This window comes from Emiliania huxleyi, assembly GCF_000372725.1.
Source record: "Emiliania huxleyi CCMP1516 chromosome Unknown EMIHUscaffold_135, whole genome shotgun sequence".
Taxonomy (NCBI): domain Eukaryota; phylum Haptophyta; order Isochrysidales; family Noelaerhabdaceae; genus Emiliania; species Emiliania huxleyi.
The window spans coordinates 154,250-167,935 of NW_005201240.1; the positions used below are offsets into that span (position 1 = coordinate 154,250).

At 64.3% G+C, this 13,686-nt stretch overlaps 5 protein-coding genes across 5 annotated transcripts in view; 2 read left to right on the top strand and 3 right to left on the bottom strand.

Moving 5' to 3' along the window:
- Nucleotides 1-329, top strand: part of EMIHUDRAFT_455184 (hypothetical protein) — a gene marked incomplete at both ends in the record, with an annotated part of 4,519 nt that extends 4,190 nt beyond the window's left edge. Inside the window, 2 exons of the mRNA XM_005788416.1 lie at nucleotides 27-133; nucleotides 281-329. Coding sequence (XP_005788473.1) covers nucleotides 27-133; nucleotides 281-329 — 156 coding nt within the window. The remainder of the gene's footprint in view (nucleotides 1-26; nucleotides 134-280) is intronic.
- A 3,301-nt stretch (nucleotides 330-3,630) lies between these two features.
- On the bottom strand, nucleotides 3,631-6,085 carry EMIHUDRAFT_455185 (hypothetical protein; the record flags this gene model as incomplete). Its single annotated transcript, XM_005788417.1, has 9 exons — nucleotides 5,646-6,085; nucleotides 5,475-5,552; nucleotides 5,040-5,216; nucleotides 4,782-4,886; nucleotides 4,636-4,709; nucleotides 4,517-4,567; nucleotides 4,219-4,258; nucleotides 4,034-4,125; nucleotides 3,631-3,796 (listed from the first exon to the last, which is right to left on the bottom strand). The coding sequence occupies exons 1-9, from the start codon at nucleotides 5,979-5,981 to the stop codon at nucleotides 3,631-3,633; spliced, it is 1,119 nt and encodes a 372-aa protein (XP_005788474.1). The 5' UTR covers nucleotides 5,982-6,085.
- Nucleotides 6,086-8,048: 1,963 nt separating this feature from the next.
- Nucleotides 8,049-8,848, top strand: EMIHUDRAFT_362722 (hypothetical protein). Its single transcript, XM_005788418.1, has 3 exons — nucleotides 8,049-8,074; nucleotides 8,340-8,574; nucleotides 8,743-8,848. The coding sequence occupies exons 2-3, from the start codon at nucleotides 8,347-8,349 to the stop codon at nucleotides 8,794-8,796; spliced, it is 282 nt and encodes a 93-aa protein (XP_005788475.1). The 5' UTR covers nucleotides 8,049-8,074; nucleotides 8,340-8,346; the 3' UTR covers nucleotides 8,797-8,848.
- Nucleotides 8,849-9,225: 377 nt separating this feature from the next.
- On the bottom strand, nucleotides 9,226-10,390 carry EMIHUDRAFT_440747 (hypothetical protein). The gene is made up of 4 exons (XM_005788419.1): nucleotides 9,836-10,390; nucleotides 9,678-9,769; nucleotides 9,529-9,609; nucleotides 9,226-9,345 (listed from the first exon to the last, which is right to left on the bottom strand). Exons 1-4 carry the CDS (start codon nucleotides 9,914-9,916, stop codon nucleotides 9,285-9,287), a joined length of 315 nt encoding a protein of 104 aa, XP_005788476.1. The 5' UTR covers nucleotides 9,917-10,390; the 3' UTR covers nucleotides 9,226-9,284.
- Nucleotides 10,391-11,929: 1,539 nt separating this feature from the next.
- Nucleotides 11,930-12,682, bottom strand: EMIHUDRAFT_440748 (hypothetical protein; the record flags this gene model as incomplete). The annotated part of the gene is made up of 1 exon (XM_005788420.1): nucleotides 11,930-12,682. A coding segment is annotated over exon 1 (396 nt), but the record flags the coding sequence as incomplete, so codon positions are not given.
- Between the last annotated feature and the right edge of the window lie 1,004 nt (nucleotides 12,683-13,686).

The window sequence follows — 13,686 nt, forward strand, 5'->3', positions numbered from 1 at the left end:
CGCCGCTGCCGCCGCACTGGCACGAGGCGCGGGACCCGTCCAGCGGAGCAGTCTACTACTACAACGACCAGTCCAGCGCCACCACTTGGCACCGGCCCGGCCCGCAGGCGCTTGGCCAGGCTGCGGGAGCGCCGTCGAGCAGGCCGTCAAGCGCACGCGCCGGCGGCCGGCGGCCCGGCTCGGCGCGGACCAGGGCGCCAGAGGCGCGGCCGACCACCGCCGACGCTTCGCTCGGGCCCCGCACGCGGGTGGGGGGAGGGAGGCCGCCGCCAGCACCGAGGCCACGGACAGCCATCTCGCCGCGCGAGTACACCTTTGGCCGCGGCTAGCGAGGAGCGCGCCGGCGGGAAGCTGTTTTTTTGTAGTGTACAGGGTTGGCCATCCAGCCCACTACTTCAGGGGTGTAAATCTGTTCTTCGTTGAGAGGGAGGCGCGGGCGCGGGCGCGGGGCGCGGCTCCGATCCAGCTCGCGGCTGCACTGTCGGTGCGCGGAGTGCGGTGCGGCTGTGACCTGACACCGTCAGGGGCGGGGAACCCGCAATTTGAAATGCTCCGGCATCTCAAATTGCCCGATACGATCTCCATTTTAATTGAGATTGCCTCGAGCATCCCAAGATGCATGAAGCAATTCAGGATGCGCGCGCATCCTGAATTGCTTCGCGCATCCTGAATTGCTTCATGCATCTTGGGATGCCTGAGGCAACCAAAGATGTCCACGACATCCCTGATTGAGCCATTACATCCTGAGATGCTGGCCGGAGGGCGCTGCATCTCAGGATGGCTGAATTGGCGTCGCCATCCCTGAGATGTGGCAAGCATTTTCAAATGGATATTTTAATCTCAGATAAATAAGACAATCCAGAATGCGCGCGATGTGCGACGAGGCCTAATAGTCCGCAGCGCCCCCAATGGTGCGCCGCGTGGAGGGCGAGCTCTCCCTCTCCCTCTCCCTCTCCCTCTCCCTCTTACTCTCCCTCTCACTCTCTCTATTCTCACTCTCCCTCTTTCTCTCCCTCTTTCTCTCCCTCTCCCTCTCTCTCTTACTCTCCCTCTCCCTCTCCCTCTCCCTCTCCCTCTTCTCCCTCTCCCTCTTCCTCTCCTCTCCCTCTCCCTCTGCTCTCTCTCTCCTCTCCCTCTCCCTCTCCCTCTCCCTCTCACTATAACTCTCCCTCTCCCTCTCTCCTCTCCCTCTCTCCTCTCCCTCTACTAGTAACTCTCTCCTCTCCCTCTTACTCCCTCTCCCTCTCCCTCTCCTCTCTCCTCTCTCCCTCTACCTCTTACCCTCTCTCCTCTCACTCTCCCTCTCCTCTCTCCCTCTTACTCTCCCTCTCCCTCTTACTCTCCCTATCACTCTCCCTCTCCTCTCCCTCTCTCCTCTCCCTCTTACTCTCCCTATCACTCTCCCTCTCCTCTCCCTCTCTCCTCTCCCTCTTACTCTCTCTACTCTCCCTCTCCCTCTCCCTCTCCCTCCCTCTCCCTCTGCTATCCCTCTCTCCTCTCCCTCTGACTATCTCTCCTCTCACTCTCACTCTTACTCTCTCTACTCTCCCTCCCTCCCTCTCCCTCTTACTCTACTCTCCGTATCACTCTCTCCTTTCCCTCTTACTCTTTCTCCTCCCACTCTCTCCTCTCCCTCTCCCTCTCCCTCTCCCTCTCCCTCTCCCTCTCCGCTACTCCCTCTCCTCTCACTCTAACTCTCCCTCTCCCTCTCCCTCTCCCTCTCCCTCTTCCTCTTACTCTCTCTCCTCTCACCCTCTCTCTCCCTCTCCCTCTTACTCTCCCTCTCACTCTAACTCTCCCTCTCCCTCTCTCTCTAAGTCTCCCTCTGACTCTCCCTCTGACTCTCCTCTCCATCTCTCCGCTCACTCTCTCCTCTCCCTCTCCCTCTCCCTCTCCCTCTCCCTCTCCCTCTCCCTCTCCCTCTCCCTCTCTCCCTCTCTCTCTCTCTCTCCCTCTCCCTCTCCCTCTCCCTCTCCCTCTTACTTCCAACCGCCAGCACACCGCCAGACGGGCCAGCCTCCTCCTCCGCGGCCAGGGGCCTGCGCAGCCGCCCACGCCGTCTGCTGCGCAAGCACAGCCGAGTGGCGTGCGGGGTGTGCACGTCTAGATCTCGCACAGCCACGCGGCGGTAGACAATCAGCACGAGGCGTGATCTCCGAACGTCTCGGGCACTTCACTCGGGCCTGCCGAGCCCAACAGCGCAGCAGCTTCGAGGCCCAGGAGCAGCCTGCTGTGTCGCATGGGTCGCGCGATGCAGCAGTTGTTGGAGCGAAGAAGCCCTGGGTTGCCGACCGCACTCCAAGTGCCAAGAAGCCGGGGCGGCCCGGGGCAACAAGTTTGAGCTCGTCCGAGCTCCACTCGTCGCGGAGGCCAAGTTTGAGCTCGTCTGAGCTCCGAGCCAGGAAGCGGGCGACAATGTGAGGCATAGTAGATTTGAGCGGCCCCGAGCTCCGAGCCGTTTGTTGTTTGATGTGTGTGAGTGAGTGAGGTTACCGACTGCACTCCAAGTGCTCCAAGTGCCCTCTACAGTCGTAGACGGAGAAATCGGTTTAGCCTCTCGTTTTACAATATGAAATTCAGTCCCGTGCCTAGTGTAAAGAAAGAAAGAAAACAGACACCCCAAGGGAGGGATGGTGCCTAGTGTCGTCCGAGGGAGTTTCGTTGTAAACTTCTTTGCGGCTCCAGTGGTGTACCTGTGTTAGTGCCAGTGCGCGCCAGTCCCGTGCCCAGTGTATAAATACAACGGACATCCCAAGCTAGGGCTGGGTTCTGGGGGTGAGCTGGGTCGGCCATCTCCGGGGCTGCAACTCGCACGGTGGGTCCGCTCCCGGGCGAGCATCCGAGGCCTGCGGTCGTCCCTTCGCTGGGCGCGACCGCCATGGAGTTCCGCTGCACACAGATCAGTGCATTTGTCGACTATTGCTCGCTCTCTGTGCAATCGCAACGCCAGAGGCCGTGCTTGGAGAATGGGTCGCGATGCTGCTGCGCCAGTGGATTGAGCCGCTCCGCAAGCTCCATCGGTGAGCTGCGGTGGCGCGCCGGCCGCTTCATGCATAGCTCTCGGGCGAGCTGCCGCAAACGCGTTTTCCGTCCGCCCGTTTCATCGAGTTGCCCGAGTGGTAAAATGCAATCGAAGTTGCCCGAATGGTTAACTTTGGCATTTGGTAAAAGTTGCCCGAGTGGTCAGGGGGGGGAAAACCAAAGCGGAAAGGTGGCCCCAAGAGCTAAAGGTCAACATCCCCTCCGGCTACGACAATGCGAACCTGATCTGGTCCTCACGGGGTTGACCCGTCTCCTCCAGATCGAGACGGACTTCATGGACGGCCGAGCAATATTTCTTCCTTACTATTATTAACTAATGCTTTTTGCACGGCTGAGCCCCCCCCCCCCCCCCCAAATGCCCCATCTCTCCTTCCTACGTGGCTAGTAGAGGTGTCCGTTTTATTTATTTATATATAATTTATATATTCGCTCGCTCAATGGACACCAATGCCGCGCCCCGCGGCAACTCATGGTAGAGTTGGACACACATGAGTCATGTCAAAATTTAAGAGGATGGTACCCTGCGCCAGTGCGGTACTCCGCCTGCGCACACTCCCCGGTTTGTGCATGCACATCATGTGTGAGCGCCTACAATGAGGGCGCTGCGAGCAGGGCGACGAGGTCCTGGCTGAGCGCCACGACGCAATCCGAGAAGGTGAACCGCTTGTGGTCGTGCGGATCGGTCGCGAGCAGAAGCTCCTCCACCGCGCCCTCGCTCTTGGCCGGCGCGATCGCGCGGACCAGCATGCGGAACCTATGTCGAACACATTCATGTTTGGACGCACGGCATCGCCTCCCGCGCATGGCTTCGTCGCATCGCGTGAAGCAGACAGCCGAGAGACGACGGGTGTCTCAGCGAACGCTAGTTGGAGTGTGGGGGCGTGTCCCCGCATCTGGTTCGCGGTACGCATCCTCGTCGAGCACTCCGCGGCCTACAGGAAGGTTCCGGGAAGGCTCCGAGAAGGAGACAGGAGAGAGGGCTCGCCGACACTCTCTTCTGCCGGCGGTGTCGAGGGAGCGGAAGAGGACGACAAAGTGCTCCAGGAACTGGCGGTGGCCGTCGAGCTGAAAGTCGAGCAGCACCTGCGAGAAGCTTCCGAGAAAGTTCCGAGACGGCTCCGAGACGGCTCCGAGAAGGGGTGTCCAGGAAGACGAGAGCTGAGAGGGGAGGGACACCTGCAGCAGCGCCTTGTACGGCAGGGGCCTGCCGGCCCGCCTGTTTGCAAGGTCCCGAGCAGGTTCACTCCGCAGCGGTGCCGCGTTCTGCCCCGGCCCGCTCGCTCGCCTCGCAGCCGCCCCGCCGTCGCTCTCCCGCCGAGAGCGAGGCGCGCTGCGGCGGGGTCGCGCTCCCCCCCCCGCTGCCCCTCCTCCTCCCCCGCGGGGCGGTGAGTCTGCGGCGAGGGAGGCCGCCTGACACAGACACGCACCGCTCAAGAGAAGAGCTTCCGCGCTCGGCGCGTAGCGAAGTGCGGACTCCTTCTGCGCTAGCCTCGAGAGGAGGAGGGCCGCGTCCTCGGGCGCGTACCTGAGGGGCCGGGGACGTGTCGTGGACATGTCCTGCCACGTGTCGGTGCCGAGTCCGTTGGCGCGTGCATGTACAGCACAACGTCCCTCCACTCCTCCTCCTGCACCACGCCGCGCGTCTTTGCGAGGACTGAGCTCGCAACCTGCGGAGGCCGCGAGACAGGCGAGGGCGTGAGCAGGGACTGCCGCGCCGTTGCGAGCACCGCGCTCCCCACCTGTGCGTCCGACTTGTGCGGGTGCCTCCCCTTGAGGTGCGCCGTCAGCAGCGCGCGCACCGTCTCTTTGAGCTGCCGCTGCACGAGGCGGAAGGGCTCGTCTACCTGAGAGCCGAGAGAGAGAGAGCCGAGGTCGAGCCGAGATACGGACGCCGCACGGAGGCGGAAGGGAGGCGGAAGGGGGGCGTCGTCTTCCTCGTTGCGCAGGATGGCGCCGAAGGTGGCGACGTCGTTGTCCTCAGCAGAGAAGCGGCGCACCGCGTCCAGACAGGCGTCCACGTCGCGTGTGATGAGCTGCTTGAGGCCGTACTTCGTGTTGAGGTACGAGTACAGGTGCTGCTCCACCGTCTCGCGCAGCAGCTTGGCGTCCTGCGCACACCGCTCGTCGTGCCGCGCCTTGGAGGCGTAGAGCTCGTCGATGAACTCACGCGCCGCCTATTCACAGCAGGAGGTGTGAAGAGACGCTGTTCACAGCTCGTCGATGAACTCGCGCGCCGCCTTGAGCGTCAGCGCCCGCCCCCCCCCCGCCGCCTCCCCCTCCGCCCGTGCCGCCTCGCCAGCCTCCGCCGAAGACGCCGACGCCGCCGCCGACAGAGACGACGCGAGACCGGCGGGCGGGTGCCGTTGCGGCAGCAGCGCGGTGGCGGCCGCCGCCTCCGCCGCCGCCACCTGCGCCCGGCGCCGCTCGCGCACGAGCGCGTCCGCCGCCAGCTGGGAGGCGCGCACCGCCTTGGTCCGCTCCTCCTCTGCAGCTTGCACTCTCCGCCCGAGCTCACCGGAGGCGTCGGACAGCGCCGCCGCCTCCGCCTCGGCGCGGCGTGCGCGCGCGCGCGCCTCGTCGATCGACTGCTCGCCCTCCCGCACCGCCTCTCCGACCAGCGCCGCCATCTCCTGCACGAGCCGGTCGTGCCACCCTCCCAGCTCCTGCAGCAGCGACGGCAGGCCCTTCGCCTCCTCGCCGGCCGCACCCGCCACCGCGGAGAGCTCGCCGATGCACTGCTGGTGCAGAGCGTGCCGCGCCATGAGCGTGTCGACCTGCCGAATCAGGCGGGGCTGCGGCTGTCCCTTCTTGGCCAGCGGCTCAAAGGGCTGAAGCTCCTCGAGCGCCCGGATGGTGGCACACGCGCTCTCGGTTGGCGAGGCTGAGGTCGCCGCTGCCGTGCCACCGCTGCCTTCGGAGAACTCGAGAAAGGGATCCATCGACTTCGACCTCAAGCCCGACTGCTGTCAGGGAGACTCGTGTCGGATCTGCGACGCGACGCGAGGTCGACTTCGGAGCTGGCGGTTCGGAGCCGGTGGCTTCTCTATGTCGCTGTTCCAGTAAACCAAGGGGCCAAAATCCTGCTCGTGGGGACCCTCGCGAGTCAGCCCTCGGTCAGGTACTGCCAAAGGCGGCCACAAGCAGCACCATCGCTACCAGCGCCACCGTGCCGGCGCTGGTGAGCTCTGCGGCCCGTGTAGCGGCCCCTTAGCCCGTCGCCCGGGCACATGGCGCCCTCACACCGCTCCTCGCCCCCGTCTCGCAGGCCAAAATCGTCGACATCGCGTCGGCACTCTCTACGGCGCGCCTGGGCTCGCAGAGGGCGGCCTGGGCGGTGCAGGGTGGCTGGGCTGCCCCCCTCGCGCGGTGTGCCAAGCCTCGGGGGTCGGGGATACCATCTAGGGTCGCCGAGGGGGCGGGTCGGACGCCCGATCCGGCTGCTGGCCGGAGGACGTCGCCGGTTCCGCGATTTTGGGCGCCCCAGTCGCCTCCAGCCGGGCCGAGCGGCGCCAGCTGGTAGCTGGGGCCGCAGGGCGGTCGGGCCGACACCGTATGCTAGTCGGAGTGGATTGTCTAGGGGTGTAAAGGTCGGTAGAGTGTCCGTTTGTGGCCTCCGGACGGGCTCTGGTCGGGAGCCCGCCGGGCCGGCTGAGGCTGTGTGTCCGTCCACTGTGGACCCAGTGATGGCCTAGGAGCCCTGCACGGACGGTGTTTATGCTATATAACACCTGCGGACCGGAAGGTACCGCCGTGGCGCCGCGAGGGGCCGTCTAAGCGCCAGCGTGACCCTTCCCGGGCCCCCTTGGGTGGGCTCCGGTGCACCCGGGAAGGATACCATGCGCGGATCGACGCCCGAGAGATCCTGCCCCGAACGCGACGTGACACCACGCTCTGGATACACGCGTGGCGCGTACCATCCAACGAATTCTCAGGGCGCTGATACTCCGCCGAAGGTTTCGTAACGTGGCGCGGCTAAACCTTCGCCGGTTTTCCGTGAGAGAGCCAGAGCGGACCAGGCAGACAGAGAACACGCAGCCAACCGCAACGGCTTAAAACTGCATTTCCGGGCCAAGGCGTATTCCCAAACGACCGCAATCTCCTTACCTGGGAGACTGCTATGATGAACTTAGGTTACTTTAACCCAGAGTTGTAACTGTAGTATCACGCGACCGTTATACACACGGCGCCCCCCTCGCCCCCTGAGATTCGATTGAGATGCAGATGTCGACAGATGAGCTCGCCAGCTCGCGCGTGTGTTTCGTCGGTCGGCCGTCCTCTTTACACATCTCATTGAGATTGTTATCTAAATTCCATGTTCACAGCAATTATCGCCCCCTTTTCCCTCGCCGCGTAACTAGCGCCCCTTTTGAAAACTTTTGTTTCTTTAAACCCTTTTTTTCACCACCTGAGATCCCAAATCCCCATCCCTGCAATTATGACCCCATCACCCCAACTGCCCTGCCCTGCCCTGCCGTACTGTACTACCTGCCCGCCCGCATACTGCCGCACAACTGCCCTGCCCGATCCCCTACCTTCCACGGGTGTGAAACCCACACTGACCACCCCTGCCCAAACCACACTGCCGAGGTGTGAATAACTGCCGCTCGCGAGGTCTCGGAGAAACTTATGAGCCGCGTATTATGGTGACAGCTGACGGCGGGATTTCCACTGGTTGGTGTTTCGTCCTCCTCGGAGTCGTCATCCCCGGCTTCCTTCCGCTCGGCTCTACGTTCAGTACGTTCGGCGTGGCTCACCCTCCATGCCGTGAACAGGCGCTTTATCCATCCTATGTTCTTCTCCCGCTCCTCTGCCCTTGCCTTGCTTGGTCTTGTCGTTGTTTCGCACCCATGTCTGTATGGCAATCGAAGCTGCCTTCCCTACTACCTGCAGTTCGCTGGTCACTTCCCCGGCGTGAGCGAAAAAGAAAGAAAGAAAGAAAACGGACAACCCAAGGGAGGGACAAGACACACACACCTCGCAGAGATTTCTTCATCCGAGGGAAAAAGAAAAAGCACTGCGCCGCGTGCCTCAGGTCCGCCTCCACAGACAGCTCTCACTCCTCTTGCCGCACGCCGGGGCCAAGGGGGCGCCGCAGACGAACAGCGCGCGGCCCCCTCGCCTCGCCGCGTGTCTCCGCTCGACCCTCCACCGCTCGCTCCCTCTCGATCGCGCGGCGTGTCTTGCCGTCGCGAGCGTCAGCCCGCGGGATGCCGCGAGCGAGGGCGCTGGGGGTGCCACTCTCGCCGAGTCGACACTCGTCCGACCTGTGCCCCGTCCCCCGCCCGCCCCGCGCGCAGTCCAGCCATGGTGAACAAGAGGACCAAGAAGGCTGGCATCACCGGCAAGTACGGTGTGCGGTATGGCGCCTCGCTGAGGAAGACTGTCAAAAAGATGGAGATCTCGCAGCACGCGACGTACACGTGCGTCTTCTGTGGCAAGGACTCGATCAAGCGCGTGGCGACCGGCATCTGGCACTGCAAGGCCTGCAAGAAGACTGTTGCGGGCGGCGCGTACACGCTCAACACTGCACAGGTGCACGTCCCGTTCCCCCCCCCCCCCCCCCTCCCTCCTGCGCGACGCCGCAACCTCTCTGCGCTTGCTCGGAAACCCCCCGACCCCCCCCTCCCCCCTCTCTCCCGCCTGCCTGCTCCGCTCGCCCACTCACCCTCACCCCTGGCCGCCCCGGCCGCCCCGCCACAGGCTGCGCAGGTGCGATCGACGATCCGCCGCCTGCGGGAAGGCACCGAGGTTTAGAGGGCGTGCGCGTAAAGAGTCATGTGCGTCGGGGGAGGGTGTTGGGCGGCTGACGGTGGGGCGCGCTCGCGCTGGTGAGGGCGATTCCGATTGCAATGCACACAGAGCGTGCTCTCGCTTGTGGACAGAGTCCACCCGGCCAGTTAGCATCAGCAGCCTCTTCATGAATAGCTCTGAAGAGCTCTCTAATGAAAACAAGAAAGGATAGCGACCTCTGAACACGTCCTCCGCCCCCGCACCTCCGCCACCCCGCACACCCGTGGGCCGTGGCCGCGTGCACCCGAGCATAGCCGTGTTGCGTGTAGGGGCTGTAGCGGCTCGCCTCGCATCTCAGACATCACCCTGGATCACGCCGCACTCCTCAAGGGCCATGCCACCCCGCCGTAGCTCTCTCGAGCGCCGCGGGCACCACCTCGAAGTCCATCTCCGGCCGCCGCACACGCACATGAGGAGCGCGACGCCGCCGGGCGCGACGTGCTTTGCGACAGTTACAGTTGCCCAGAGGGCCGGCAAGCAGCTCCCCAGAGCAGCTCCCCGGCTAGGCGAGGTCTGAGCCGATCAGGACAAGGGTAGGGGAGGGCCACGGGGCCAGGGGTCAGGGCTAGGGCCAGGGCCAGGGGTAGGGCTAGGGGTAGGGGTAGGGGTAGGGGAAGGGGTAGGGGTAGGGGCATTCCGCGCGTCAGGTATCGCGGCTGTATCTCGGCTGTATCTCGGCTGGCATCTCGGTGGCACCTCCGCGCGGGCTCAAAGTCTGCCGACAGGCATTCGTCCCAGTCTAGCGATGCCATCCTCGCGGGCACGCCTGACAGCGGCCTGAGGAAGGCGAAGCTGTACGAGTACTGACTAGCACTCCTCTCACAGCGCCGCACTCTCGGACACGCCGTTCCGGCGCGCGTTGGCGGCGAGGCACGGCCCAGACTTGAGGAGCGCTCCTCATCGCCGCAGAGGTCGGAGAGAGTGACGTGCGCCGCGCCTAATCTCGCGTGATCGGGAGATCTCGTGACGGTCTCGGGAGATCTCGGCAGGCGGGGCCGCGCGCCGGCAAGCGCGGCGCTGATGCCTCCCACCCCGACGCCGCTACCGAGCTCGAGCACAGCTTTCCGAGTGTCGTTGCAGCCATGAGCTGAGGCCGACGCCGGCGTCCCACACCCGTGCGCCGACGCCGCACGCGGCGTCCGCTTCCTTCACCCGCTTCACCCTCAAGCCGGCTCCACAGCTTCCCGCTCCGGGGCCTCTCGCACTCGGGAGCAGAAATCTCCTTGTCCCGCCTCCCAGCCGCCCGCACGCCGCCGGGCCGCACACGGGTGCGCTCGGTGTCCGGCGCCTCAAACTCGACCAGCGGCGGCGGAGGCGTCGCCCGCCCGCAGGCTGCTCAGATACTCTATCACGAGACGGTCCTCATCCACCGCGACCACGCCACGCTGCCGGAGGAGCCAAAAGTTGGTCGGCGTGCCGATCGTTCCGAGCGGCGGCTGGGTGCGCGAGCGTCGGAAGACAGGCGCGGGAGAGGAGCAGCATCCCGAGTAGCAGTCGCAGCGGCAGCAGAAAAAGAAGGGCGAGCCTGCGTAACGAGTGGAACTCGTCGCGCGGCATGCCGGCCAGGGCCTGGGTATGCGGTGCAAAGAATTTTTTGTGACTCTTTTCTCCCAGTAAGCTAAAAGTCGTACATTTCGAGAGAGAACGTACATTTCAGAGATTTGTTGTACAGTCTGTTGCGGGCATTGAGAAACCTTACCATTAAGAAACTCTACCAAGCGATTTCCGCAAAAATCTAAGAAACCACGGCGCGCGCGCCGAAGGCGCGGTCTCGGAACCGTACCCGTACCGTGCGAGCCCCGCAGAGGTGCGGGCGAGAGGGCGGCCCGAGCCCGAAAGGGCCCGCCCTCGGCGTTGCTCTACATGGTAACGGATAAGAAGAGAAACACCCCCGGACTGGGACGCCGGCAGTCGAGTCGGGACACGCTGTGGTTCAGACGTCCCCCCCCTCGACGCAGTCGAGTCACTGACATGAATAGGGAGGAGAAAGTGTCCCCCACATATCACCACAGACGCAGCACAGGGGCTCCAATCCTGTCCCAGCCTGGGGGGCCTCGCTAGATCTCCAGTGGGGAGTGCGAGGGCTGGATCGACTGCAGTGTGGGTTGTGGACCGTCGGGATAGCGTGTGGCGTAGATGTTCTCCTGGAAGTAGAGAGGCCGATGTCTCTCGCCCTGCAGGAAGGAGAAACTCGGATGGTTGAGTGAAAACTCCTCCCTGCGGTATGTGCGCAGAACGGGTTGCGCTATGTGCAGCACGGTGTTGAGGGCTCGGGAGGGCAACGACGGCGGCGTTGCCGAGCTCGTACAGGGGCCTCAATCCTGTCCCTGATGGGGTGCGCCTCTCGCCGCGCGCGTAGCAGTCGGCGCGCGGGTAGCCTCAGAGATGCGCAGAGCGAGATGCGGTTATCGGCGAACCAAGCCCTGGGCTTGGATAAGGCGCGGCGTAGCCGCGGCGCAGTGGATAGCGTGAAGAGCCCACTCACTGTCGTGAGCAGACCGCCGCTACCACGTGCGAGCCCCGCAGAGGTGCGGGCGAGAGGGCGGCCCGAGCCCGAAAGGGCCCGCCCTCGGCGTTGCTCTACATGGTAACGGATAAGAAGAGAAACAGCCCCGGACTGGGACGCCGGCAGTCGAGTCGGGACACGCTGTGGTTCAGACGCGTACTACTCAAAAGTACAATATACTTTCTCACAGCACTAGCGAGATTTCGCGCGGAGGGCGTAGTGAAGCGCTGGGGCGCTCACTGTGTGTTATTCGGGTGGGGATCCATCAGTGGTAACCGGCTTTAGTCACAGATCCAAGCTCAGACGCCACACCAACACCACAAACACGCTCACTTCGCCGCTGCTGTAGATGGGCCCCCGGGGGCCCATACTACGTCGAAGTACGGACCCGATCTCGGCACTCACGGGCTGTCACGCGCCCGCGCGCGGCGCGGGCCGCACCGCCCATGCCCCCGGGTCACCGACCACGCCTCTCGGCCCTCTCGGCCCTCAGGAGCGTGCGGGAGACCGGCGAGGGGCGCGCCGCGCGCCGCCTGCAGAGCCGCCAGAGGCATTGTCGCCTCCGCTGGCGGGGTTCCCGCGCGCGCCCGCCCGCGCCCGGACCCGCGCCCGCTGCGCCCGCGGGCTCCGGATGCGCCGCCCTCCGTCTCCTTCTTCTCGATGGCAGTCCGCACGTGCTTGTCGACGGGTCGGCGGCGTGGTCGAGGGGAAGGTCGCCGGCGGCCGCAACTCCGCCGCCGTCGCTCCGCCGGCTCTGATCGAGTATCGGGCGTTGAGGGCGGCGGCGCAAGCGGATCTGGCGCATCCATCGCCACGAGCCTCGCGACCGCGGTCGTGGCACACCTGGCGGCGGCTCTCGGGGCCGTCTCTACGGCGCTCGACGCCGTGTGAGGTCGCCAGCGGCCGCAACTCCGCCGCCGTCGCTCCGCCGGCTCTGACCGAGTATCGGGCGTTGAGGGCGGCGGCGCAAGCGGATCTGGCGCATCCATCGCCACGAGCCTCGCGACCGCGGTCGTGGCACACCTGGCGGCGGCTCTCGGGGCCGTCTCTACGGCGCTCGACGCCGTGTGAGGTCGCCGGCGGCCGCAACTCTGCCGCCGTCGCTCCGCCGGCTCAACCGAGTATCGGGCGTTGAGGGCGGCGGCGCAAAGTGGGTCTGGTGCGCCACACGGCCACAACCCTTGCCACCGCCCTTGCCGCCGCCCTTGCCACCCTTTGCCGCCTTGCCTACGCCGCGGGCGGCGGTGAGAGCGGCCTGCTGGGCTAGCATGTTGTCCTTGCTGGGGACGGGCACGTGGAACGCACGTTATATGTTCGAACGGCCTCCGGGATTCAAACAAAAAATAGTCCAGGCCCTCTCGCAACCCCTCCGACCCCCTGGGACCCGTGGGCGTCGAAGAGGCGCTCTCGGGGGGCCGTTCTGAGTTCATACTACCTCGAAGTACAATATACTGCGTCAAAGCACCGGCCCTGAGTCCGGGCGCGGCCCCAAGAAAGGGCCCAAGGGTGGGCGACGGCTAGCGCACCACACCCCTCTCCTTAAAATCCCTGTGTGGTGGCGGCGTGCCGTCCTCCCATCCCTCCCTTGGTTGTCCGGTTTCTTTCTTTCTTTTTAGAAAGGGCCCACACACGAGTGTGAACAGGAGCCCCGCTCAAATTTTCTCTTCGCCTGCGGCGCGCCCCGCACTTGTCATTTTGCCCAAGTCTGCGGTGTTCGGGGCGGTGTGGATGGAGGTGTGTGCGTCTTCCTGTGATCCCAAGCAAGACGATCGGAGGGGTCCCGTACCATGCGGAATCGACCCTATCAAGTGCTCAAGTGCTCAAGACTGCTGACTGGCGCATCGGTCCAGCGCTTCCTTATTGTCATTTTACCTAAAAGTTCCTACGTCCCGGCTGACCTAAATAAATAAATAAAAACGGACACCTCTCTACTGTGAGATGGGTAAAAAGGAACAGGCCCCCGCCCTTGCGATCTTTGTGCAGGGACCAGGGTTCTTTGTGGGTGTGGTCGGCGACTAGCCGGGGTCGTCCTCCCGTTGGGGGACTAGCCTACTAGCCGTCTTCCACATGGTCCCTCGGGTCCCTGCTGCTCCTAATCTCTTCGTACATCCTCCTGCTGATCTCCGCAAAGTCCTGCTCCCTCCCTCGTCTCGCCCTGCGCGTCTGCTCCGCCTCACCGTCTTCTGCCCTGCGTCGTCTGGCGACACCCTAGGGAGTCTGCCTCTTCCTATCTCTCTTCGCAGTCTCTCTCCGATTCTCGCTGCAACCTTCATGCCACCTCGCGGTCGTCCCACTCTCGTCGTTCTCTCCCTTGTCATTTCCTCCTCTGTCGCGTCGTTCCCTTCTAG

Bases quoted from the DNA above. Each gene is read 5' to 3' on its own strand.
- EMIHUDRAFT_440747 (XM_005788419.1), bottom strand. From the start codon at position 9,916: ATGGCTGCAACGACACTCGGAAAGCTGTGCTCGAGCTCGGTAGCGGCG. The intron at 9,610-9,677 runs GCGTGTCCGAGA...CGCCTTCCTCAG, and splicing joins CGCCAACGCGCGCCGGAACG to GCCGCTGTCAGGCGTGCCCG. The intron at 9,346-9,528 runs GTGCCACCGAGA...TGATCGGCTCAG, and splicing joins GACTTTGAGCCCGCGCGGAG to ACCTCGCCTAGCCGGGGAGC.
- EMIHUDRAFT_362722 (XM_005788418.1), top strand. From the start codon at position 8,347: ATGGTGAACAAGAGGACCAAGAAGGCTGGCATCACCGGCAAGTACGGT. The intron at 8,575-8,742 runs GTGCACGTCCCG...GCCCCGCCACAG, and splicing joins ACACGCTCAACACTGCACAG to GCTGCGCAGGTGCGATCGAC.